The 27,534-nt window shown below is 41.1% G+C and overlaps 2 protein-coding genes across 2 annotated transcripts; one reads left to right on the top strand and one right to left on the bottom strand.

The window, feature by feature from the left end:
• The first annotated feature begins 312 nt into the window (after positions 1 to 312).
• Positions 313 to 6,592, top strand: ucmab (upper zone of growth plate and cartilage matrix associated b). Its single transcript, XM_071494950.1, has 5 exons — positions 313 to 435; positions 627 to 689; positions 785 to 880; positions 4,998 to 5,096; positions 5,191 to 6,592. Exons 1-5 carry the CDS (start codon positions 378 to 380, stop codon positions 5,286 to 5,288), a joined length of 414 nt encoding a protein of 137 aa, XP_071351051.1. The 5' UTR covers positions 313 to 377; the 3' UTR covers positions 5,289 to 6,592.
• On the bottom strand, positions 6,586 to 27,534 carry camk1db (calcium/calmodulin-dependent protein kinase 1Db). The gene is made up of 11 exons (XM_071494889.1): positions 26,886 to 27,534; positions 17,664 to 17,795; positions 16,458 to 16,532; positions 13,851 to 13,989; positions 13,313 to 13,439; positions 12,987 to 13,062; positions 11,526 to 11,638; positions 10,459 to 10,537; positions 9,641 to 9,728; positions 9,296 to 9,458; positions 6,586 to 8,583 (listed from the first exon to the last, which is right to left on the bottom strand). Exons 1-11 carry the CDS (start codon positions 26,978 to 26,980, stop codon positions 8,432 to 8,434), a joined length of 1,239 nt encoding a protein of 412 aa, XP_071350990.1. The 5' UTR covers positions 26,981 to 27,534; the 3' UTR covers positions 6,586 to 8,431.

Below are 27,534 nucleotides of genomic sequence, written 5' to 3'. Positions count from 1 at the left end.
AGGCAAGGTTTGAATATTGAGCCTGTAGTGTAATTTATACAATGAGCCCTACAGTTTCCCTCTCTATGGTAAGACTTAAAAAAATAGGCCCAAAGAGAAAATGTTAAGTCCATAAAAGTGTCATCTTACTTAAATCACAGTACAGTGACCGAAAACAACAAGTCAAAACTGAATCCCCATCACCCTCCTGTCCTCTCTCTGCTATTTGCTGGGTTCAGCCTCTTATCAGATCTGCTCGGTCACTCCCTCCCTCCTCTGACAAGCAGTCAATACCCCTCCAGCTTCCCACCCCACCTCTCTCACACATCTTACTCACCTCTCTCCCTCCTGGTCTCATTCACTGCTTGTATCCCAACAATTCAGACACAGAGCTAAAGATGTCCTGGACATATGCAACCCTCCTGGCTCTCCTCACTGTGCTCCTTGCACTTTCCTGTGAGTCTGTTGCAGAAGAGTGTTGGACTTGGGTTTTTGTTTTTTTGCATCTCACTTGCATGTGGATTTGTGTATCAGGAGTATCTTGTCTAGACACATTAATGATGGCGGTTTGTTTTCTTTGGTTTTCATGGAGATGTAAGCACGAGAGCTTAGATTCTGTGTTTTTCATGTCTTGTTCTCTGACCCAGTGTCTCCGGAGGCCGACTCTGCAGCTGTGCCCAGCAGCACAGGCAGCGCGAAAGATCCACAAGGTGAGGAGTCACATCTGCTGCACCTCCTCTGCTGTACATCCTCTCCCTTTATCCCTTTATGCTGTGAGCTGAACCTCCTACTGCTTCCACTGCAGGGCCACTGAAGAGGATTTTTATGAAGGAGGCAGAAGCCTCAAACTTCTTCAGGAGACGCAGCAGACGGGGTGTGAAGTCTCAGGATGAGATCAATGGTGAGTTCAGATCTACTCTCACACTGATATTCAAGCTGCTATACCAGAATGGACGTCATCATGTTGTATCCAGCTTGATAATGATATCAATGCTGACTCACTAGAAAATCATTTATTCTACTAAATCATTAAGTCTCATTTTCAACAATTAAATATTGAAGAAGAAACCAAAGAATCCTGTACAATGTTAATTACCTGTACTCTTTTTATTATTAGTGATTCATTATGATTGAAAAACTGAGTTTAATTCCTTCGATTGTTCAACAGGATTTTTTTTGATGCTACACACCTGTCTACAAAACTTTACTGTGTTAAAGAGGTTTGTTATGAGTTAAAATAAGAAAAAAATCTGCCAAAGAGTTTAGAGAAATCTCGCCAGCTTTTTCCTGTCACGACTTCACGTACTGTTTCCTTTCAGTCTAAGTTTTTTAAGCAGCTGAATTCTATGTGGAGCAGGAGATAATGCCTCCTCCTGGGCATAAAGAGGAATGGTATTGTACAGGGAACAGGTGACATTGGACTGTATAACCCCAGTGATGGATTCATTTCTCTGGTTTAAGAAACTGAAACTTGTGGCTCAGTAAAAGATGAACTGACTTGTTAAATACAGATATTTTACTGGCTGAATTTACAGTCAGGAAAACATGATTATTGCAGACTGAATGTTTTTATGACTGTGGCAGCCAGCAGCTGTTAACTGCTCTCTGGACCTGACCCGGCCAGAGACCACCTCAGACCTGGAGGCTGCAGCAGGAGCCACGGGGCAGCATGGAGCTCACACACTCTCACATCAGCGTAGATCTGACAATATCCTCCTCAAACATGATGTAAAAATTCACATACTGTACAATGTTTGACTTTCTTGGGTGATTTAACAGCACTGCTACGTACAGTTTCTGCCAACAGGAAGGTGAGAGCACACACAGAGATACTGCGGCACTGAACCGGGTTGTGTAACATGCAGGGGGGCTGTGTGCATGTAACAACAAGACACTTTGTCTGTTAAAGGAGGAACAAAATGAACACAAAGCAGAGAACACAGTGAAAGGACTGAGATGGACGAATGAGTGGGTGAGCGTTTGCGAGCTGAATGTGGAATGTGCCGACACACAGGCAGAACGGGGTCAGAGAAAAACCAAGTAAAAAAGTGAGACAAATAAATTGGGCTCACTTTGAAGAGCCTCTCCTGCTGCATAATGACATAAAAGCACAACATTTTTCTCACAGCTAGATAAAATTTGCAAAGGAAAAATATTTGATATATGTATCAGTGGAAGGTGGAGAAGATGATGTATAATGTTGACACCAAACAAATGCTCCAGCCAAAGAAGCAGGTCAGCTGCGATGTGTCAGGTGAGGGAAATGATGGTTGATTAACCCAGCAGGACAACGTCTGAAAGAGATAACAATCCAAATGTGGTAGATTACTGCCCTCATCGCCAGTTCTATTTAATATGATTTCATCTGCAAGTCACAAAAACTGATCTGCAAACTGCCCTGTAAATTTTACAAACCTTTTCATTTACAGCCAAGTGGCTCGAATTCCCAACAGGAGCTCCTGCTCACACGGCACGCACAGACTTGTGTAGGGAATCCTGGTAAAAGGTCAAAGGTCATGACCTGAGTTTGGAAATATTAGCATGGTTATCCCAGACCCTTCCTACCTCAGCTAATGGCTCTTTCTAATGTTACTGCAGTCAGTAGTTGAGTTTCACTGACACTAACCTGCCCACACATGACAGACGACTACTTTGTGGGCTCTGGTCTGGTTCATATGTCTGATCCTGCTGGTCAGAGAGGTCACGTGGAGGCTGTCCACATTTCTCAATAGTCCAAATTCTAAATGAAGCTAAACCTTTTGGATGTTGTAGCTATAAAGTCCAATGGTTAGGTTGACATATTTCAAGTCTTGAAACAATAGTCACATCCCAGTTCATTTCAGTGTTTGACATGGGAGACAAAATCCACAAAATCCCTGTTCTGTGTAAAAATGCTTTCTGAAATTTAGCTGAAGCTAAGCTTGGGCTTAAGCAGTATGAGATAAATAAATCAGGTGGGTACCTTCCAAAGTTACAATGTTTTTTTTGTTGTTTTTTTTAGAAAATTCCCTCTTTGTGTTACTCTCCTTCCAGTGCAGCCAGTCCTGGAAAACACAAAGAGGAAGTTTCATACTGAAGAGTGGTGATGTGGTTCGATAGTATTTTATTGAACCTGATGGTACAAGCTGTGGGAAGTTTTCAAAAAGGCCGCAAGTTCTTAACATGATGCACAGCAGATAAATATTCAAGCATTTGGAAGTTGCTTTGTTGATTTTTGGTGAAGTGTATCCACAATTTGGAGGGAATCTTGTTAACAACTGTGTCACTGAGTCACTATGAGTTTAGGTACATCACCTTTGTTTTCTTTTCTGCTGCCTGTAGTTTCAGAAAGATGCAGAATAGACAATCTAGGAGACTATCAATGAAAGATGATGGATTCACTGTCTGTGGAGCTAAATGAATCCAGGTAATGTGGATTAAAAATGGAGCTGACTGTTTGAACCTTTCGCTACTAAAGTAAGCTGACTGTAATGTTGTGAAATACCCACTTGATTTGTGTAACTCAGACTGCTGAAGTCTCATATTAGCTTCTGTTGAAATTCACTTGTGGTTGAGGCCTGTGGACTTTGTCCCCCATCACTTACATTGTAATTGCAGTAGGAACGGACCTACTCACAGTCAGTATGAACATGAGGAACAATTACAGCAGCCAGTGACCCAGCCACTGACTTCAGTGTACATGTGGGCATGTGAGTTCTGCATTAAGATGGACTTGGAAAATGTCACTTTCTACCCACATGTTTCTTTCTGGATCAAGACAAAGTGTGAGACTGAGTCATTAACTTCTTTCCATCACTTGGGGGTCCAGGTTTGCGTCTCTGTGTGTGTCAGCCTCTGATACAATCAGCTTCTGTGAATCACAGCTTTACCGCAAATGCCAGCTTAACAAAGTTCACTAAAAGCATTGTCTGTGATTCAGGTCTGTGGTATTTTTTGAGCTTATAGTTTTGTGATCTTCAACAATTACTGTCTTGAGTCTGTGTGTCTTTACTTGTATTTGAGCGTTGAACTGAAACTGTGGGTCTTTTATGTTGCTGCAGTTTATTTCCAGTCTGTTCTCCAATGATGGAAAATAATTAACAGTTACAGTTACTTTACATGAGTATTTCCATTTTCCACACTTCTACTCCACGACACTTTAGGGAGAATATAGTACTTTTTGTCAAATGAATAATCTACATTTATTTACAGTTGTAGTTACTACTTTCTTTTCATGATTAAAATGTTACTTTGTTAAAGATTAATCAGGTGACTCCCATACTTTTTGGCTCATGTCCTCTTACAAAATAAATCATTAAATGTAACTCAACCAGCTTCAACATTAAAATGCTGCTCACACACTGATGCATCAGCATTAACAATCTAATATTGTCCCATATAACTATCACAGGGCAAATGTTTCTGCAGAGTGAGCACTTCTGATACTTTAAGTACAGTACATTCACTGATTATACTTACGTATTTGTATTTAAAGAGTTTGAATGCAGGACTTTTGCTACAATGTACAATATTTTATATCATTGTATTGGCATGTCGTATTAAATATTTCTGAGCAATGAGTGTACACATTCTTTGACTTCATTCCTTAATTGTCTTTTCAATATGCCTCGTTGATAAAAACACAAACCTGATGAAGAGCCAATTTGGGCTCCAAACATTATACTTTTTCTAAATGTAAAAACAAAAAAAAACATTAAAGGGAGGATTCTACATTGTTGTGAGTCTCAGGGAAGCAGATATATATTAATTCTGCAATTGATATGTGATCAATGTATCTGTTATGTGGTTCTTTTAGGGACCTTGTCCCTATGTCAGACCTTTTTTTTTTTTTACCACTGACACACTGCAATAATGATGTTTCTGTATATTTTGAAATAGTTCAAAGTTGGTTACATAGTTTAGCACATGTGATGATTTCACTGCTCCTTCCTCAGCAAAAAGCAGCCTGGAGTTGAAAAGGCAACTAACTTTTGAACCTAAGATGTTTGTTATTTCATCCTCCTCCTCTGTGCTTGCAGCTGAGCAGAGGATGGTTTTGGCTGCAGATGAACGGAAAAGAGAGTTTCACGAGGAGAAGAGGAATGAGTTTGAGAGCCACGCTGAAGAGGAGCATGATGGTATGTGAACTGCTCATCTCTGCTGCAGCTGAGAGGGATGAGTTCATTCACTGTGCGAGCTCATTCATCCTCTAAAATACTTTTAATCTTCCAGAACAAAACGAGAGGACCAGAGAGAGCACCGAGCAGTGGAGGGAGTTTCACTACGACGGGATGAATCCCCCCCACGAGTACAACCGTCACTCCATCTGAGTCTGGGGGGCAGTAAGAGAGGAGAGGTGTGATGCTGTGAGCTGACAGGATACCAAGATTTAATAGATGCGTCTTTCACACAGTGATGGTCTTCACCACCACGGACCCTGACGGTTATTCAGTAGAAACATCAGTGACAGAATCAAATGTTTTAATTTGTTTTTAACCCGTGTGTTGTTGACATTGGTTTTACTTCCTCATTGTCTGGGCTCCCAAAGACCTCACTGCCGTATGTGTTAAAGTAATAATAACAATTGCAAAATAGTTCAGATTTTTTGGAATTTCCTCCAAAAGTCTAAAAAAAATCAATGTAGAAAAGTATTGTGATAAAGTGTGTGATGGCAGAGGGAATTAACCATAAGGCATTATTATTATTATTATTATCCAAAATAAGCAAATATTTTATGTTTTATATGTTTTGCATTGCATGAACAAACACTTATTCCTATTGTTTAGATCTGCAACTAATGATTATTTTCATTAATGATTAATCTAATTAATCTACTGTTGTTTTTTTCACGATTATTTGCTTAATCATTTGGTCTATAAAATGTCACAAAAATATGTCATAAAAATATATATGTAAAAAGAATATATAAAATATCTTGCTTGGTCCAACATCTCAAAAGCAAACACAGTCAATTAACTATCACCGTCACATTTGAGAAGTGGGAACCAACGGTTTTCTTTTTTTTTTTTTAATAGTTGCATTACTCATGTTTGAGATCATTTAAAGTCCATAAAGGTCCTCTTTATAATGAACTGTTATAAAACTTCCAAACTATCCAAATAGACTTATGTGGGATTACAGAGGGGAAGTGCTGCTTAAAAAGTACCGTCAACATCAACCACAGATAGAAGCCATATAACAATCCACTGTATTCAAGCAAGTTTTACAGCTGAGGTCTGTGAAACACCAAACGGCAGCAGATGTCTAAAACTAATGTCATCAGTTCAAAATCATGTTTAAAAGCCTCTCTTATGAAATTAGAAAAAGCCACTGATTAACCAATGTGAAGTCAGGCGTTTTAGCTGAGGTATCCTGAGTTAAATAGATGCACAATCATTTTATAACACCTCATATTCATGCTCAGAGTAAGCATGAATATACTCTATTTACTTATGTTTACTATATATTTACTCACTTATAATGACATTATTAAAAATATTAACTTCATCAATCATTTTAAAATCTATATCAAATAACAATTTCTAATGTAAGAAACATGCGCATACCCTGACTAACTGTATTACATATAGTATTATATTTAGTCCTCATCAAAGAAGAAACAACACGTGCAAACAAGCCTCTTTTTTAATACATGAATCTCTACAACTCCAAAGAACAGCAACAATATGTAATACATGCATACTGAGGCGTTTTAAATGCTTTGTATTTAGCTTTCTTATGATGGTTTCTTTTTTTTTGGAGAAAAAAAAATATAGGGAAGACAAAAATAAACACTCAAGACCCAAGCAAACTGTGTTGTTGAGATTTGTATTTACAGTAAATAGAGGCTCAAAGTCCATATGTCGATATTCACCACAACATTTTAAGATAATTCACGATGGCAAAGCCCTTGATATTGGGCATGTTCTGGTAGAGTGTCGCCCCCCCCCCACCCACCCCCAATTCATGTTGAGTGATTTAAAATTAAATAGAGGTACCACAGAGAAAACACAAAGACAGATCCCTTCTCTTCTCCGTGTGAAAGAGAGAGACGGAGAAAGAGTCTTTCTGCTAAATTCAACAGGCTGGTATGAAAGCACAGTGATTAAACACAGAGAGTGAGCTGTTTTCAGACCAGCCACTTCATGAGCGGAAGCAGAGCACGATACTTCAACTATACTGAACTGTACACTACTGATCTGACAATTCTGCAATGGGAGCAATTCTTATTAAGATACAATTTCATTTGTCATTTTACATTTTTACTGCAGACACGAATGTGCACTTCACTGATAAACATTTTATTTCAATCCAAATCTATTAATCAAGGTCTTCAATGGGAAAACAAGTATGAGTTACATGATGCTCACGTGTCAGTAATGATGGATTTTAAGGAAAGAAAACTGTCAAACCCTCCCAATGGCACATTAGAATAACATGCAGTATTTGGAGGTTTTTCTTTTCAACTATTTCACCATCACCATCCCCAGCAGCAGTGTCTGACCACTCTGAGAGGGGGTTTTGGATAGCTTCATGTTGGAGCACATCCCTGAGAACTGGTCACAAAGCGACAACACGTGATTGCCCTCCTGTGGTCAAGGAGGACTTCACAGTCACGTTAAAATTAATTCATCAAATAAATTACAAAGTAACAACTATTAGATACTGAGCCTTTATCATTCAACGCAATAACTTTTCAGTCCAGTTTAATAACACATTTCTGCAAGTGGTTCCTTACAAAAGTCACAATATATTGTAAGAAAATAAATAATCCAATGCATTAGTGCAGTGCACCGGTCCTCTCAGCGATCACACTCCACGACCAAAGCACATTATCCTGCTCATGTTTCGTGTCCACACAGTTTAAAGCAAAGAGATTACACATACTGTCATACTGTGGGGAGTTACGACTCTGTGAGCCATTGTAGCAAATACCACACAAAATTAACGACGAGAAGTTCAGAGTGCAGATGATGTCACAATTATTTACCACAGCTTCAAGCTTATATTTCACTTGCATAACATGAGTCCACTCAACAGGTCCAGGCAGGATATTTACACAAGGCATACACGAGGAGCGCCCTGTCTCGAGACGCTCACAGTCGAAAACGACAGCAGCTTCAATAATGAGTTCCCTTTAGTGTGGCACTTCCCAGACCAGCTGCTGGTTTGTCTGCCAGGCAGCCATGATCCAGCCTGAACATGGCTTCCACAGTAACAACTTCTGGTGAGCCTCTCACCCTCTGTACTTCCAGGTCTGTATGACAGTGGAAAGGGAAGCAGTGGGGTGCCGTGCTGAACCGTAAATGGAGCTGAGCCATAGCTCCTTAAATTCCTCCCGTGGTTGGCAGAAACAGATGGGAGGTTGCGGGATGGGCAAACTGGGCAACAATGTTGAATCACGAGGCCTGGGATGGTTTCATCCTGCTCAAAGCTCCGTGGTCTCCCAGCTCACCTCCCGCGGAACCTGGCGTCATTTAGTCCCCGTGTGGATGACGGTAACGGTGGAGGGTCGTGGCCGCGATGGTTCGGCCACTACTGATGGTTCCTCTCGTACAGGAGATGGAGCATCAGAGTCCTGATTGTACACTTTAACAGCAGATGGCAATGGAGCTATTGGAGAACCTGTGGATCAAAAATTAGAAATATAAGGAACTGGTTGCATTTTGTTTAACAACAATTTAAAAAGGATGAGGACTGTATTTTAATTATTTTCAATAAATCCTATGAAAAGACCAAGAACAAGTCCATCTAATAATAGTTTAAACTTCACTGGTCTGTCTGCAGTGCTCAGCCCTAAGGTTACTAAGGAAGTAACAAACATATTAGGGCTGATGAATCCCTGAATTTCAATAGTTTATCGCGAATAATCTCATGTTTTATCACATGATCAAAATTCTATTATTTTGCATTTCAGAACAGTTTTCTCTTGCTTGACAACACATAACTGTCAGTCTGTCTGAGCTAGAAGCTAACGTTAGCATGTCTGACGTGTAATTATGAAGGTGTCTGATAATTTATTTCTGTTTTCTGTATTAACTGTAGACGAGCTCTGGGTAAAATAGATTTTTATTTTCCAACTCATTCAATCTTCACCTACGACGATTCAGGCTTCATGGATTTAAACTAGTTAAACACCACCAGAACCGTTGTGACCACATGGCTCATGTCAAACCCTGTTAGGTCGGTTTAATTGAAAATGACACCTCAAGAGCTTTTCAAACAGTTCCCGATTAGCGCAATGGAGGGGGCTTAAGAGTGAACACAGCTCAGCTGAGTGCAGTACGAAAAGATGGACATGTCCACATCTACAGAGAGCGTCTGAAGTGTCACTCACAGTCCTTCAAGGAGAGCGGGGCGCAGTCCACAGACTGGCTCTTGGCTGGAGCTCGGCTCTGAGGGTTGGACACGGAGTTGTTGCTGTTGATGCTGCTGCCAAAGCTGGTGCCCAGTTGCAGGCGCCTCATGTGGCGGATGACAGCCGTCGCATTAAAGGCTTGCTGTGAAGAGAGGGTGTAAACAAGTGTAATAGCACAGACAGATTGCTGAGGAAAGACATGCATGATTTTGCAATTCAAAAAGATGGAGAATATTGTGTGTATTATGTATTTTTATGTATACTGAAGACGGTTGTTTTGGTAATATATGATGGGCAAAAAAAAAGATGGCGTCTTGTACTCACCCTCCATTTGCTTTTGGCAAAGTTTTTGCGAATCTGTCGACTGACTGATTCATGTATGTTCTTGCAGAGAGCTGTGTCTCCAGCAATCCTGTAAATTAAAGTCAAGTTCTTTTACATCGTGTAAATAACAGTTCACACATACAGACACACCACTGCACAAGTGATTTATATTTGTATCTGTAATACGTTGGGAAACCTTCCTCATGCTGTTTTCCTATTTGCTCCCATCATTTATTTTCCTTCTGCTAAAACGTCTGTGATTGATGGAGCGATGTTTTTACAGGAGCTCGCACAATGTATCACGCTCTGTCACATTCATCATAATATCTGTGTATGAAACCTTGTCAATGAAACCCATTTCACTCTGTTATAACACCTGTTACCGGTGTCACAAACCACATATTTGTATCAGAAGGACCACCTGCCCGGGACCCGAAAGGCCCATTACTGGCTAACAGACTTATTCAGCTGGAGATGGGAGCCCACACCAGCTCGCTCTCGTTAGCTCCGGCTCAGGCCTGGGAAGGCATCCTAATTGTTCATTAAAGCTTCCACATTCTTCAAGGATCCTTCAGGACGCCAGCCACTAATTGGGAGCCATTTATTCAGCAGATTTCTCTCTGAGGGCCGGTGGTGCCGAGGCAGAGGTGGGTTCGCGGCTTGGAGCCATGGCGACAGATGACAGTGGGAGGACATGCTTTCTATGACAAATGCGTAAGCCTGGCAATCTGCGTCATACTGCTGTTTAATCGCACCGAGATGTGTGGTTCCCTGTGATTGTCTGGTTGGGACGCAGTGTGTGGCGGTTAGTTTCTCACCAGGGGTGCTGAAGAGCCTGATCACATGTGAATCTCTTCTCTGGGTCCTTCTCCATTAGGCAGCTGATGAAGTCTTTGGCTATGAAGGCAATTGAAAAAGGTCAAGCACATGTAAGAACATATTGCATACTCTGCTGCACTCAAGGATTTAAATGTTTTTCTAACGCCTTATTTTACATTACATTACACACATACACACTGCATTTTCTTGAAAAAATTTCATACAGTTCCTTATGTAACATAATTATTATGTACGTAATAATTATAGTTATATATAGAAACTGAAAGAGCCACCATTCTTTCCCAAATCTATTCATGTCGAAAATTACTATGGAGCCTTGTACCTGACAAAAGACAATAAAAGATTATCTCTGTGGAAATATTATAAATGAGTACATCACAAAATAAAACTTTGTTAAATACTTAAAAGTGTAAAAACCTTTATACTTGTCAGCACGTTGGCCGATGAAAATTTGCGGAGCAGTATAAAATGCTTAGGCCCTTGTTACAAAAGTTTATACGGTAATGTTGCAGCAGCAAGTGGAAAAGTGTGTTTAGCTACTGATGTGTTCATGTCCGCTACAGTAGCTACGTTATTTCTCTCATTAGCACTAGTCTGTGCTCAACACTGACAGCACCTGGATGAATCTCTGCCCAACATACTGTATATATGAGCATCTCAACATTATATCATGTTGAGGAAAATTAGAAATGTTGAAAAAAAAAAATAAGGGATGTGTGCCAACACCCCAAAATAGAAAAACAAACAAGTTGAAAAATAAATTAAATTAAGGTTTATTCTATCAACTGACTGGAGGTAAAAATAATTATTTTGAATTTTATTATTTAGTTATGTATTTATCTATATTTAGAATTTGTCTAAATTTGCCTTTTACTGCTTTTTGTTAGTTTCGGGACTCCATACATACATTTCTTTTCATGAAATTATAGGGGTACTAAAGGATGTGTAAAACAGAATTGATACAATTATATACAATTATACAAAATATGCAATACAATTTTTAAAAGAACAAAAACACAAACACATACAGTATGTTGTAGCTCACCGGAGTCTGATATGTCATCCCAGTACGGTGCATCAAACTCATAGTCTGCCTTGAGAATCTGCTCAAAGAGCTTTGAATCGTTCTCGTCATAGAAAGGGGGGTAACCGCAGAGCCTGAGAAGATGAAGATGGATGATTACACAACAACAGTCATCCATCTGATGTTAGAAACTTCAACCCAAATCTAAACAGGATTTGCTGCGGCCTAATCTCATTCACTGACAGTTTGATTTGTCATATAGCATGCAACAGGAGACGGTTCAGAGGGATTAAAGAGACTACATGAGGACTAAGAGGGAAAAACAATGGAACCAAAACAGTCCATTTTCATATGATATGGAAAAAGGGACATGAAAATTGCAGGTATGCATCATAAATCCATGCTGTACATTTAAGTTGTGCTTCTGATTATGAAACGGTATAAATTATTCCATAATGACCAGACAGAAGGGCGTCACAAACTCTTCCACTTGATTAACTTAAAATTAATCTCTCCTAACGAATGGATAACGAGACCAGGGATTTTCTCTTTGCTAATGAGCGACACCACTTTACTTAATTAGTGTAACAGCTTTGTGTAACACTGTCCACTGAGAGCTGTATAGGTTCTTTAAAACAGGAACAGCCACTGTGGGCATCCCTCTTATTACAATCTTGAAGCAGCCATGGTTCAGCATTGACAGGGGTGCATTAGAATCTGGAGGTGTTGTTTTCCATTTGTTGTTTGATAGTTTTAAACAGCTTTCAGGGTGTCTTTAAAGCGATGTATTATATTGTAAGGATGTGATCTCTGACATGATTCTGATGATACATTTTTCACAATGTCAGTCACACTGTTATGTGTGTCTAGGAGGCACTATGTTGGTCTGTTGGTCGGTCCCTCACTTTGGTCCAGACATTAAAATTTTTTATAGATATCGGTTGTTTTCAGAGGATGAGTTGTTGACACTTAACTTTTCGTTTAGCGCCTTCTTCACTTCAAACTTTCACTTTCACTGCAAAACTAAAGAAGCTCACCACAGAGTCAGTTGAACTTTGTGTTTAGTGCTAATAAGCAAATGTTAGCATAATAACACACTAAATTAAAGCTGTATTCAATATCCATACTACAGACTAATCGTCAGAGTGCTAGTATTGAAAACATCAGACATAATTAACCATTGTATACTAATGAAAAATTATACAATATATGCGACTCTGATTGTCAATCAAACTGAAACTTCACAAACAAGATTTAATACTAGTGTGAACATACTACATACTGAAAACCTCTCTTTTATGAAGTTTTTTGTTGTTTTATCTTTTTTGGTGAGGACACTCTCAATAAAGAAGTTTTTAATCTCAGTGGTTTCCTGGTGGTTTCTGATCTAAATGATGGTTTCCTGTTTAAAAAAAAAGGTTCAAATACACAAAATAAGCTTCAGTTAACAACTATATGTATGTTTTAATTGAAAGTACTCACAGAATATACGCAATGACTCCAATAGACCAGCAGTCCACAGCTTTACTGTAGGGCTTCTGAGCTAAAACCTCAGGAGCTGGAACAATGAAATATTTTTTAAATGGTCAGAAAAACATATTCATGCAGTGAAACAGTATGAACAGATTTTGACCAGTCACCACGGCACCGCGCCTGGTGGAGAATGTGAATGTTTGGTGGTTTGCCTGTAGCAGATGGCTAAGGTTAACCTGTGGCTACTGGCAGATTAGATTAGGTCATGTTTATCCAACTAGAGCATCTAATTATCTCAGAGCAAATTTCCACCAGAGCTCAGAGGGCATCCTCACCCACATATCCTGGAGTCCCACAGGCGGTGGCCATCACGTCACCTGTTCCCTCCATCTTTGACAGGCCAAAGTCACTGATCATGATCTTTGACTCATCATGAGGACTGAAGTACAGCAGGTTCTCAGGCTGAAAACAAAAGGAAAGAGTCCAACATTGAGCCTGTGCTTGTCTGTCTCTGTTCGTTCATATGTGCATTTGTGTATTTTTCCTGTGTGGATTTATTTCAGTCGCCCAGACAGTAAGATGTCAGACAAAATGTGAAACAAAATCCCCTGGATTTGTCACTCAAGAGTTGGGGAAGTTTTATGGCTCATCCACAAGGCTTCATTACTTTTACTGAGAAGGAAAATCCCTGACGTTTAACCTCTGTGGGTGAGCCACACAGAGAGCTCACGTTATCTCAGTCACGCACGTTAAATATCAGGGATTTCCCCTCTCAGTAAGACTGAAGAGCTCTAACTTGTTGAGTGGCAAAAACATTTTTAACTCTTCAATAACAAATACAGTGGATTCGATGAATATCTAATACTGTTGTACCTTTAGGTCTCGGTGCACTATGCCCATGGAGTGCAGATAGTTGACCGCATCCAAAACCTGCCGAATGAGCCGACTGGCATCCATCTCTGTGTAGAAGCCCTTTTCCACAATGCGGTCAAACAGCTCACCTCCAGACACCCTGTCACAATAGAAGCCCAGTTAATGTAATAATAAAAACATGTGTATTATATATGTAGCACTTATCAAAATCAGTGATTGCACAGTGCTTTTTTTAATCAAACAGTGAGAAAAAAAATACATACACATATACACACACATATGCACTACACATACACTCCCACATATTTAAACATAAACAGTACATGTACAAAGGCATACATGTGCACATAAAACCTTGCACATGTGCACGTTTGCCAGATTAAAGTACAATGTGAGTTTTCAAGATTGACTTAAAAGACAGTTTTTACTGGTTCACAGTACATTACATGAAAACAACCATTTGTGAATAGGTAAAGACACTGACTACAAATTGGTTATTGGCTGACCTGTGTTTTCCACTTGTAGGTCACAAAATAACAGAAACGCCATACAGCTAGGCGTAACAGTTCTGAAACCGAGACCGAAACGCAGATACAAGCGTCCACGATCTCGTGCTCTGACACAGGAAGACCAAACCACAATCCTCTCAACCCACTCCCATTTCATTTCAAAACACTGTAACAAATGCAAATCACGTTATCATTATTCTAATTAAATAAATATTAGATATTACACCAGTTTTATTGTCTTTCAACTGCATGTGTCAAGTGACCATTTTGGTCCAGACATGACTGAGTCTGCGTCTGAGGTAAAACTTAGGCAAGTTAAATTAGCTCAAGGTGGATAACATTGAGATTGCAGATCCCAACCCCACCCCCAAATTAAGCACAGCTCCAACTGCCACATTTTCTTTTCCCAGCATGCATCAGTGAGCTTTTGTACCCATATGTACCCGCTCCTTAACCTTAGCATTAACATCCCCTGGCCTGGACCTAAGCAGATTTTGTATTTACTGTCAGTGTGCCTGACCTCTAGAAGCAGCCTCCCTATTTCAATCTACCTCAGTGACTTCCTTTAAATCGCTACTAAAAATGTATTTTCCACACACGTGCATTTTTGTACTAAGTGATATTTTTCATGTATTGTCTGTTTCCAATTCATTTGATACAATTATATACATTAAACTACTACTAATTTTGTATTGTATCTGAGGCACCATGTAACTTTGTTTAAAAAGGTGCCAAAAAAATCCTCCTTCTGTTTGCTTTCTGCTTTATCCAACAGAGGTTTCAATTCAATGGTCATTGTGAATCTGTAGTTTACTTAGTTTGTGTTGTTGAATCAGTCAGTGTTGCTAAATTACTTTGTTTTTCCAAATGCTGCTTTCCAGTGTTTATCAAAAATCGTGATTTTTGAAACTTATCCCTTCGCCTGAGCAGTGTTTATAACCGATGTCCCAGCATTCGTCTCAACTACTTTAAACCACAAAAGGAAAAAGAAACAACAGGTGACTCATATTAAGTTGAACATCAATTATGAGAATGTGCCTGCTTTTACAGATGGCTAACAATCACCATTTTCATAAGTGACGCTTCAAGGTAACCTGATGCACCTTTCAGAGGGGCAGATATTTGCTGCCTAAATTGCTGGTGCATTAGTCGCAAACACTGTGAAATTATGTGGCGTGGAAAAGGGTCTCGGAAATGATGACGACCACAGAGAGGAAAATGGGGCAGGCAGAGGGAAACAGCTGCAACCTTCACAGACACTGACTTAAAAACACATTTAACAAGATAGTTGCTACATAAATAACACTTTTTGACAGCCTCAAAACAAGCTAAAGCTCACGCTTTAAGATCTTAAAGGAATAGTTTTATACTCTTCTATCCTTCCTGGCTGAGAAGTAGATGAGATCGTCAATACTTCCCTCCTGTCTGTACAGTAACTATGAAGCTGGAGCTGGGAAACAGTTAGCTTAGCTTAGCAAAAAGACTAGAAACAGGGGGAAACAGCTAGGAAACAAAATCCACCCACTTAACACATTGTATCTCGCTTGTTTGATTCATACAAAAACTAAAGTTTATTCTTTTAATGTTAAAAAATTACTTTACTCTAGTGTCATACAAAATGAGTAAGTAGAAAGCCTATGTCACTTCTAACCTGGATGAAACAAATTTGCAGTTCAGAAAATGAGTTAAAAACATTGGAACCCGCTGGTTCCAGTCTTCACACTAAGTTAAGCTACGCTAACTTCAAACGCCTTCATATTTACTGCACAGACAACTGTCTGATAAACGTCAAATTATTCCTTTAATGTGCTTTTGGACTAATGCAAATTTTAGTCCAATATGGCATTTTTTATTGTTAATTATAAAATCTATGGCATGATTTAGTCCATCCACATGTATAATACTGCTGGTACAGAGAGACTCATTCCTCTTTAAAGCCTCACTGCAATCACTCAGATATGCAGGTGAGGGCAAAAATGCCTCAAGGACATTACAGATGCTTATTCAAGCAAAAACGCAACACATTATCCAAATGACAGGCCGAACAGGAGACAAAGGGCTGACCTAAACAAACTAAGTGGTGGGTTGATGTACTTACAGCTGCATTATGAGGTACAGGTGGTTCGAGCTCTCGTAGATGTCCTCCAGAGCCACGATATTCTCATGTTTTATCCTGGACAGGGAGAACAGAAAATTCACTTTGCTTGCTCTCAGCCTCTCTTCATTGCAGCACAGGCCACCAGTGATGTGCAATTAGCCTTTTCTTTTGTTAAAATGATGCCCTGCTGCCTGAAAACAGATTTGTTTTCATTTTGCTTTCCGTTACAGCACATTGCCTGTATTTACACTTCGTGTGTGTGCGTGTGTGTGTTTGTGCACCTGTGTGTCCTCTCTCCGCTTGTCAAAAAATGAACCTGGCAAAGCTTATCATTCACACAAGTGAGAAAACCTTTTGTGTGTGATGGAGAATGAGGGGGGATTCTTAGAGGATGCTAATCAATGAGTCACGAAGCAGCAACCCCCGTCAGCAGGAACACCTGAAGGAGATAATATAGGATGGATCAAGATACTGGGAGTCTGTGTCCAGGCAACCAACCAACAAGGTTTTAGTAAAGAAAAAAAAAAACTGCCTCTGCAAGGAGATATGCAGATGACAGAGCGTGTTCAGAAGGGCAGGTGGTTGAAAAAGAAAAGGTGGGGGTGGAAGAGGAGGAGGCAGGGAGAGTCTCAAAGGACTAAACAATCTTCACAACTTCCTTTCTAAGTCCAGAAGAGAAAATTAAGGTTGCAGTTTTGAAGGCTGTTTGAGACTAACACACACAAGGAAGGGGTATGAAAAAAGAGGGTATGAGAAAACAAAATTGAGAGAGAGAGAGAGTAAAAGGAGGAAGTCAAAGGATAGCAACTGTAGCCAGGCAACTACACCCAACGACTGGCGTGCTCGCTTCAATAGTGACTGATGACTGAGCTTCTCGGGGGAATTACCCATCAGACCCTGGAGGAGGATGGAGCGTCACCTGGTGTCAATGCAATCCTATCGTACCCTGTGTAGGTGTGTGTGCGTGTGAACACTGTGAAGACCCAAAATGGTGGGTAGATCAGATTCGACGGGGAAGTCACTTAAGCCTGACAATGACTGTTAAATAAACTGAGTGGCACTGTCATCCTAACTCTGAGTCATTGCTCAGAGTGGAGAGAGAGACACACAACCTTCCCCCCCGAGGACCACGCAAGGTGGTGACCCTTTTTTAAGTGGTGTTCTTCTTCTGCAAACTCCCCCGTGGCTCAGTCAGCCGGTACCTACTTCCTTAGCACAGCGATTTCATTTTCGATGCTCGTCTCCTTCCCCTTCAGGGCTTTCTTCGGGATGCACTTGATTGCGACCATCTTTCCCGTGGCCTTTTCCCGAGCCATCACCACTTCAGAAAATGCCCCGCTGCAGGAGAGAAGGAGAAACATGTTAGCCCCGCTTTATATGCGCTCAGGCAATATTGACAGAGAAAACTTATCGTCGGTGAGAAGACAGAGGGCACTCAGAGGCAGACAGGCCAGAGTACACAAACAGCATATTGTGAATATTTACTGAGAACTGGCAAAGTCCCCTAATATGGCCAACAGCCTTCTGCGTTGGCTTACGCTCGGTGCTCGTGTGCAGCCAAAAGCATGGCAAACACTTTTAAAACACCCATTTAGGACGGCTGATAGCATGTCTTCCTCAGCCATCTGTCTCCATACATGAGAGCCTTTAAAAACAAATACTGAATAAAGGGAATATTTGCCCAAGCAATCTGTATCTGTTGCTATGAAACAACATTCAGTCCACCTTAATAAATCTCACTGAACATGCAGCATGATTGCTCCCCTCCTCCCTCTTCTTTTCATTACACACCTTCACAGGTGCATTTTTACGTCCATGAGCCACGAGGATGGGTTGATGTGAGGATCTTAAAAAAAGATGGATGACTTGAAACTCCCGGGGTCATGGTCATCGGACCAATGCTAATATGATCTAAAAGACTAAAATAAACTTTGATCAGCTGATGGGCTGATGGCTCTGATCAAAGCTTACCGAAACATGTCAGGATAAGAAAAAAAAATTGAATCTGAGCAGGAGTGATTTGATTTTTGTATTTCTTGTGATTGCACTGCTGCTCACAAACCACGAGTTTCTCCCTTATTTTCTACAATTTCTTTAGTTATATGTAAACATATTTTCATTAAACAAAACACACTCCTGCCTCCTGCTGTATAAGTGGCCTGTTGGAACATTATCAGTTATACAAAAGTGATGTGGAGAAACACACCTGAGGTGATTCACCGCCTTACAAACAGCAAGACGACCAGCATCAAAAGGTCCATTATGTTCTCAAAGTGTAATCAGTTCCACCCGACAGGCTCTCAACTCAGTGCCGCTTGCTGCACTAAGTCCCACCGTGGCCATCAAATCCACGCTAATCCCTCACTCCGCCATCGCACGGGGAGGGGGGGGAGGGTCAGTCAGAGCCACGACACACAAACACAGACGGTACACCAACACACTACCTGGCCACAAAGCCCAGCCCCAGGCCTGCCGAGGTGGAAGACGCAGCAAACAAACAGAACTGAGAGGGCTCGGAGCGTACGCCCTTCTGACTTTGACCTCATTCTGGCACGTGGGACAATATGTAAATCCAAGGGCTTGTGTAAGAGAGTTGGTGCATTACTTGCTGGCTTGTTGCAGCACACATACACACACTTCTTTTCAGCGCAGCTGTTGCCGTGAGGACAATGAGCATCATTTTTCTATTCAGAGCATGCGACCGACTCCTACAGCTGTGTGGACACTAAGAACAAAATTCCTCCACCAGCACGTTGAGCCTGTCAAGCAACTCTCTTGCACGGTTTTTCGGAGCACACTTTCTGCAGCAGGAGACACACGATGATGAAAACCACAGGAAACCTGTGAACTAACAGAGAGCGTGGTTAGAGCGTATAGCACCATTTCTGTCCCCTCTTCTCACCACATTGACAAGCAGCAACATCACTTCCTGTGAATGACAACATGACAGAATCCAAGCCTGTGACTTCTCTTGCTCTGTCAGTGCATGAGGCATGACAAACTGTGCAGCAAGCTCTCAAAGCGTTCAGTCTACTAATTCACAATTCACAGAAATGAAAGGGTGCCATGTCTGCTGGAGACATGCATATGGTGATGCTACTGCCCACATGCTGTATCTGCACATACATACATGCGACAGCTGAAATGATTAGAAAGAAAGAAAGAAAGAAACAACTACTTTGATAATTGATTTCAGTCATTTTTTTAAAGCAGAAGTACTGAATATTTGTTGATACTTTTTGAATGAGGATTTAGTGTTTCCTTTGTCATACCACAGGAAATGAAATGTGTTTAGATTTCTGATAGCTGCTCAGACAAATCTCGGAGTTGTGAAGATTTCATCGACTCGTCGATTAATCATGAACATAATTTGCAGATTATTTGAAGATAAAAGTGATGGTTAGTTGTTGTGCTGCATAACTGATTAACCTATGTGACATCCAGCACACCAAATTCATCCCTGGAATAATCCTTGATGTGATCTGGGGCAGCGTTAAGTAATGAGAGAAAGCTCCATCTGAACTGGACCCTGTATTGAAGCACATCTCATTCTGATGACGACTGTGACACTACAAAAATGTTTGCAGTGTCACAGAGCGCACAACCAAGTCAGCAGCCTCACTCACTTGGTTGAGTAATAATAGTCGATGATTTTGAGTTCTTCCCAGAGCCACAGAGCTCCACGGCTCTTATGAGCTGTGTGTGTGTCAGTCTGCTGTCACCACACAACACCACAGCACTGTGTGCAGGATAACCAAGCCAAACCGGCTTACTAATGTGAAATGTGGGCTGCAGTCTGTGTGAAACGGCGGCTGATGCTGCAGATGCAAAGCGAAGCCTTGTATCAAATAACCATCCAGAAAACTTGTTCAGGCGGACCTCAGCTGCTCGTCAGTGGCGATTATGAAAATGCAGGGCACTCTTGATGGAGGAAGGCTTTTTTTTTTTTGATGGAGGGGGTGGGGTGGTCTCTGCGACTGAGGCTGGCATATTGACATTCACAGGCGGTGCATGTTTTGTGCTGCTGCTGAGTAATCACACTGAATCATCTTGTGTAAGATGCATTACAGCAGCTCGTTACGCAACACATTGGATGGAAAAGTCGGAACTTGATAATCCAGGTACAGCTACTGCCGGTGCAGCCGACTGTGTTCACCCTTCAACGGTGCAACAACAACTTTAGCCAGAAATCTGACGGATGATGTGATCATTACTTTGAAAGGATGCAACTAAAACTCATGAATACAGTTTGTTAAAGGTAAAGATACTGAATAATTGGGACAAACTAGGATTTATATTTACTCATTTGACAAATTATTTTTATATGCATGTCCAGTAAACATACTTTTACACATTTTAGCTAAGATTCATCACATTTATAATAAAAGTTGTATTGGCAGCAGATCGTTGTGCACCAACACAAATTGCTTATTTTTAACAGACTTCACACCACCATCTGCTCAGCTGTGATATGCTACTCTGTCTACTCAGAGTTTTGTAAACTATAGTGTCAGCCAGACAAACTATGTGAAAATGACTATTTTTTCTAACATAACTTATGCATTATTGTCATCATCATCATCTGGAATATATCACTACTTGCCAATATACTGCCCTTGCTCCTCTAGGATTAAGGATTTGGGTTTCTATGTTTGCTCTAAAGAATCTTCGTAAGTGTCAGTGGAGGAACAGTTAAGATCATTTAATTAAGTAAAAGTAACAAAACAACAATGTAAAATTTAACATATAACGATTATAACCTGATATAAGCTGATACTAGTTTACTGAGGCCAGTAGTGATATCAATAGAGTGATGGTCTTTTTAAAGAATCTGATAACAAGACCTCTCCAGGGGAAAAACAATGTAATGATGTGTCTGTAAATGACCTCAATATTTGGCATTTCTGTACTGCAATTTCTTGTTTCTTAATTGCCGACATACAGTATAGGCTAATATGTGCAAATTTATCAGTATAGATCCAAACAAAGTATTACCTGCAACATAAAAACTATTCATGTATTCATGATGCAAACACTCTGCGAAATATTATTTTACTTTACATTACTCAAATACTATTACTGGTGCATTAACAATTAAGTAGCATTTTAAATTTGTAGCTGGTTGACCTGGAACCAATTTTAACCTATGAATCATCGTACTTTATAAGATGATCCCATTTTATGTTAAATCTTAATCTGTTGAATATCAAGCTGAGACAATTAATCTATTGGCAGCTATTATTCTAATCAATTACCCTTTTGGCTGTAGTTGCATCCTTTCAAACGTTCCCATCAGCCTCAGCTGTACTTTGACTTTAGTGCCAATTGGCAAACACTAGCATGCTAACATGCTAAAATAGAGTTGAAAACATTATCCGCTGCACCTTACTACAGCCGCACAGATCCACTAGCACGTCTGTAGATTCTTAACCCTATTAAAGCAAAAACACCAAACATCTGCTGGTTCTCACATGTGAGGATCCGCTGCTTTTCGTTGTCTTATCTGAGGGCAAACTGATTATTCTAGTACTGGTACTATTTTAGCACTGGATGGACAAAATAAACAATTCAGAGGCAACATCTGGAGCTTCAGGAACATTGAGATTAGCATTTTCTATTACTTTTTACTGACTTTCACAAGCCAAACGATTGATATAAAAAATAATAAATCAATTGATAATGAAAATGACCGTCAGTTACAGGCCTATAAAAAATATCAAATAATTGTAGTGGAGTAAAAACTAAAATGTTAAGTTTGACCTCTAATAAAATGAGAGTACTGAAGGAAATATTACGTATCTAAAAACTGCACCTGTGTGTTTTTTAACTCCGCGTCTCCAGAGACATGATGTCAACAGTTTGGTTATGGTTCCCAGCTTTGTTCCTCAGGACCCAGACGAGTCAACACTGGTGGGTTTCTGTCCTTCCAGGTAGTAAACAGCATTGATCTTTTGCTGCAGAGTTAAATGAACTCCAGTAATATGTCTCAAACGAAATCCAGTGGCTTTCACAGTCTGAATGACTGAAACTGGAAACCATTAAACACCAACACGCACATGGTGGACCTGAGGCTACTTTCCAGGAATGTGCACTTTGTGTTCTCCAGACTGTTGATCAAACAGAGAACGATGATCAGTTCACAGGCTGATAAGAGCTAATGTCACTCATAAACAACTGAAAAGAAAAAAAAATTATCCAACACTCAGGGGAAATATTTGGCAGGAAGCCGTTTGAAGCCAGGAACCAGCCTGTCAGAGAGAAGCTGAATTATTTTAATAAGGTGATAACTGCCTCCTGTGCTCTGATACCGGATAGTCTGGTACACTTCAACACTCTTTACACGATGGCTCTGTTGGCATTCACTGAGGCGAGAGGAGCATGAATACAAATGGAGACTCAGGAAATTACGACGCACACCAAATTCACCCATTATCTTGGTAAATTATTTCTCTCTCCATCATTGCAGTCCATGACAAAGTACGTCCTCCCACACTGAACTGAGCTGGAGGACAGTGGTGGTGGTGAGAAGTGGTAGGTAGTGTCTTCTTCAGGAGAGTCAACCAAGGACTTCCACCATCCCAGTTGCCTAGCTGCCATTTTCACTGCTTTCAGGCTGCTTTCAAGGACCCCTCTAGTCTCTACACAAGCTGTGTTTCAGAGAATGATCAATGCATGGAGGCAACAGCAAACACTTTAATGCATCTCAGACGAGCAGGGTTTTGTTAGAGCCAAGGTCAGTTTCATATGGGCTGTATTTTTCATTAATCTCAAACTGAGAAATAATACTTTAGGTTTCCTCCTTTCCTCCTGGCAAAAGGGAAGGTAAAGGCAAGGATTGTGGCTTTACGGGGCAAAAAGTGACATGAACGAGTCAGCTGTGGCGCAGCTCTGTTTGGCCCTGCAGTGGGAGCTGACAGAGGACGACTTCGGCACTTTAATCTCAGAGAGTGGGATTCTGGAAATACACGACAAAGCACTTAGAAAAGGGTGCAATTGGAAAGCATCATTTTTGGACGGCTTTTAAGCCACTATATTTAAATACATTAAATGAGTGAACGCTGGAAGTTATTCACCTGAGTGACGTATGTTGAAGAGTCTGATACTGGATTTTTGAGGCAGATACTGAAATTTCAGAGTTTAGAAATTGATGCACTTCACTTGAGTCTACAGTTCCTTCAGCTCTAGCTCGGAGCGTTTTAGCATCTTTCAGCTCATTGTTTTGGTTTCCCGGCCTGCAACGCCTCTTTTCCGGTTCACTCTCGAGACTATTTCTAAATGACCTCAAACATCTTTCATTTCTCCACCACAGCTTTTTTTGCTCTTTAATGGCCAGTGTAAACTGATAACAAATATGGGTAAGGTAATACTGGCTGATATACTGTATCAGTCCATTCAGTTATCAGTACAGCAGCACCAATGTGATATGCTGTAATCAGTATCCACAACAATACTGACCTTTTTAAGCAGGTAAAGTTTTGGCTTTGATGTGACTGATCCACATTAAATACAGCTCATAAAATTCTGTGTTACTGCTTCGTGGCTAAGTCAGGCTCTAGTTTGATGTTAAAAACAAGACAAACGTCCCAGCGTCCCTGCTGTGAGTGGTAGCCCTGCCTTATGCTGCACATTTACAGCACTTTGCCCACTGGGATCTCTGAAGGCGCTTGTGGTCAGGTTAGTTAATTTGCTTCCACAGAGTATCAGCAGCTTACAGGTCTGAAATTAGCCGCAAGACAAGTGGCGGTGAGGAAGGAGGAATGGCTTCAGCGGCGATGATCTCATTAGCTCACAACATCTAAAGCAAGAAAGCACAGGAAAGAAGTATGGCCAAAGCATTACTGACACCGCCGCAGGCGTTCTGCTCTCAAACTCCTGTTAATATCTGATCAGTCATAATGTTCACACAGACAGCGCGGCCTCCAGCTGCTGCTGAAATCCAATCCTCCTTCTTTGTAAAACGCGTTGACGTTCATTGTTTTAAACTAACACATCGTTTCAGAAAACCAAATATCACAGGCAACGTAATTGAACAATGACAGTAACCTGAGAAAACTGTGCCTCTCAGGATCAATTTATCCCAGATTTTAGGTGGTGGAAAATGTCCAACATTTTAAATTTTAAAATACAGAAATATTAGCATCAACAATTGCATAAGCAGATATACTTATGGTATCAATAAAATGTACAATATATCAATAAATAGCTTTCTGTTATCTTATGTTTGATTATTGTTACTGATTTCTGAAGTTTGAAAATTTGAACTACTTCAGACTGATGGGTAGTTTACATAAAATGCATCATATTTCATAAGTTTAGTGAGTCAAAACTCAAAAATAACAAATAAATACAGCATTCTGTTAAGTGCACTGCAGTAAAACGTACAATATTTTCCTCTGACATGTAGCGGAGTAGAAGTATAAATGAAGATAAAATAGAAAGATCTTCGAAACTGAAAGCACTGTACGCGAGTAAATGTACTTAGTGAGTTTCCACTGCTGGAGTGTGGAGAGCAATGAGGCGCTGCAGAGGGATGATCCCTCTTTGACCAGAGGAAACCTGAAGAGAAGTCTACAGTTAAAAGTTAGAGCAGGAGGAGGAGGAGGAGGAGGAGGAGGAGGAGGAGGAGGAGGAGGAGGATAATCTGTGTCTCTTCCTCTGACCAACAGTCCCTCTCATCCATTTTTAATCCAGGTAAAGCTGCAGGGCTGCTGGACTATTCTGCCCTAGGTGGCCTGTTGTGAACCCCACTGAGCAGCAATATAGCACTTCCTGATTAAGATGCACAGGAACAGGTAAATGGGACTTACTGAAAGACAATCAGCATGAGTACATGCTGTACAATATGTAGCATAAAAGGCCAAACAGCGGCAAACTGGCCCCGGAGATGTGTGTCGGGTTGTGGGCGAGGGATCTGTGTTCCTCCAACCTGGTCACTGTGTGGACAGTAAATCACGATGATTCACTGGTGTTATTCAGAGGCTCTTCACACATAAATGAAAGCCTTGGGGAAATCAAAACTGCCTCCAGGTAGGAATGTCTGACTGTTCAGCACAAAAGCTGAACTGCACTTTATGAATCACAAATCTGTACGAGAATTTTATGATACGGCTGCTCAGGAAAAACAGGTCTGCGGTCACGCTGAGCAGTCTATAGAGTTTCACATAATTAGAAGGTGGGGAGGCAAGCCTTATCAAGTTTACACATGATCAATTTGCTTATCTAACAGGAGCAAACCACAATGAGTGTGTCTTATAGTTTATGAATGACCTCCTTCCCATTTTAGCTATAATTGCAGTGACTAGAGGCCATTTTTTTGCTCAGCTTGACACCAGTTTCTGAGGGCAGATTTAAAAAAAAACACACTTTTCCCCAGGGAGACACGGGCCTTCCCAGAATCCCCGACAACACAAACATCACCACATTAAATTACTCCCAGTCAAGGGAGGAGGGGCATGACTTTAGGGGACAAAGACCAGCGGGGAAATGAGAAATATACTCATTAAATGTGTGAAACCACCGAGCAGTCTATCACAATACTCACAGCCTGAGCGTTGTACGGCCTAATCTAGACCAGTTTCCTTTATCAGATCGGGGTCTTCTATACAGGGGGACACTCTGGCCCCCTTTCTGTGGCATAACTTATTCAAAGAAGACAAGACATGAAGTCAAGCAGCACTAACAGTGGACCAAAATAAACTCTGGAATTTGCTTCCTCTGTGGTCCAAGGGCAAGAGAATGACTTCAACCAAAGTGGTCCCTGAACTACAAGAACAAGCCAAATGAAACTTCAAATCCTCATAAGACTTTACTGTACAAACAAGTGTCTGTGGCAGCGAGATGAATCCATAAACCCAGACACAATGTTTCCCAACTACGATCTGTCCCCTTGTTTGAGGAAGAGAGCAAGAGATGGAGCACAGGAGCACATCAAGTCATCACAGATGGTCCTTTAATTTGGGAGCTGATTTCATCGTTTGTGTATGCAAATAAGGCCTGTTGCCTTTGTCACACTTGTTCTGTTGTACAAAACGACCCCAAACAAATGGCTGCCTCTGTGTACATGCTGATCTGATCTGATCTGATCTGTGGGGAGAACAAAAACAGGCTGCAGTAGTTTCTGAATGAAATGTGACGTGAAGAGGGACATGGAGCATTATTACCACCACCCCTCTCTGAGCAATTAACTGATCCTGGCCCTGATTGGATTTTAAAAACGTCTCTTTCAGCGGGCAGTAAGTTCAAAAGGCCCAATCTCTGTCTGTCACCGTCGAGCAATTCTCAGTGACTTCAACAAATATTCAACAGCTGTCAGTCTGCTTTTCGTTTCCGTTCAGCGTTACAATGTGTCATTGTTGTCTGGCGCTAATTAGCACAACTGGATACAAAGTTTCTTGTCGCCCGCGAAGGCTGCGTTATCTTGTTACTCACGTCCCAAGGACTTCCTTGAAGTCAAATATTTTCTTGATGTCATCGACGTGCTTTTTCCAAGACCCATCGCTGGACTCGCCGTTTTCTTTCGCCATTTCGCACCGGGGTGGGGGTAGGAGAGGAAGAGACGCTGCCGGAGGATCACCACAGGCGTCTCATCCAGCCAAAAAAAAAAAAAAAAAAAAAAAAAAAAAAGGAAAACAGGGCAAGAAAAGAAAAGTAGTGCACTTCTGTGTTTCCTCAGAGGCTTCCTGGCTATTTGTCAACGCAGACTGTCTTGCTTCCTCAGCCCATGCATGCAGCCAGGCAAGCCCAAGGAGGGGAGCTATGTCCTACCCCGGAGAGGTTATTTGACTAATCTGTTTGACGTAGCGGATCCCGAGCCTGAGCTTCCCCACTGTTCAGATCACTGTGACGGGGAAACACTGGCTCTCCCTCCTCCTCCTCCTCCTCCTCCTCCTCCTCCTGAAACCGGGCGGGATTCAGTCAGAGTCAAGCGACGATGCGGTGATCCGAGGTCGGGCTGCTTGCAGGAGGATGACACTTGGCAGTCGCATCAGTGCTGCTGTGCCATGGAGCCGCACCGACCGCCCTGTGGTTGTTGTAGCGATAGGAGGAGTGGGAGGCTGCTGCTCCCGCCTGTCTGTCT

The sequence above is a fragment of the Trachinotus anak genome, unplaced genomic scaffold, assembly GCF_046630095.1.
Source record: "Trachinotus anak isolate AG129_WGS33_773 ecotype Australia unplaced genomic scaffold, CSIRO_AGI_Tana_v1 ptg000002l, whole genome shotgun sequence".
Lineage (NCBI taxonomy): Eukaryota > Metazoa > Chordata > Actinopteri > Carangiformes > Carangidae > Trachinotus > Trachinotus anak.
This window is presented reverse-complemented; position numbering and strand designations above follow the sequence as displayed.

What these genes read in the sequence shown, in the direction of transcription:
- ucmab (XM_071494950.1), top strand. Translation starts at nt 378, where the DNA reads ATGTCCTGGACATATGCAACCCTCCTGGCTCTCCTCACTGTGCTCCTT. An exon ending in TGTGCTCCTTGCACTTTCCT is followed by an intron (nt 436 to 626) that starts GTGAGTCTGTTG and finishes TCTCTGACCCAG; the next exon opens with TGTCTCCGGAGGCCGACTCT. An exon ending in CGCTGAAGAGGAGCATGATG is followed by an intron (nt 5,097 to 5,190) that starts GTATGTGAACTG and finishes TTAATCTTCCAG; the next exon opens with AACAAAACGAGAGGACCAGA.
- camk1db (XM_071494889.1), bottom strand. Translation starts at nt 26,980, where the DNA reads ATGGCGAAAGAAAACGGCGAGTCCAGCGATGGGTCTTGGAAAAAGCAC. An exon ending in GAAATCGCTGTGCTAAGGAA is followed by an intron (nt 16,533 to 17,663) that starts GTAGGTACCGGC and finishes CTCCCTGTCCAG; the next exon opens with GATAAAACATGAGAATATCG. An exon ending in GGAGTCATTGCGTATATTCT is followed by an intron (nt 11,639 to 12,986) that starts GTGAGTACTTTC and finishes TCATCTTCTCAG; the next exon opens with GCTCTGCGGTTACCCCCCTT.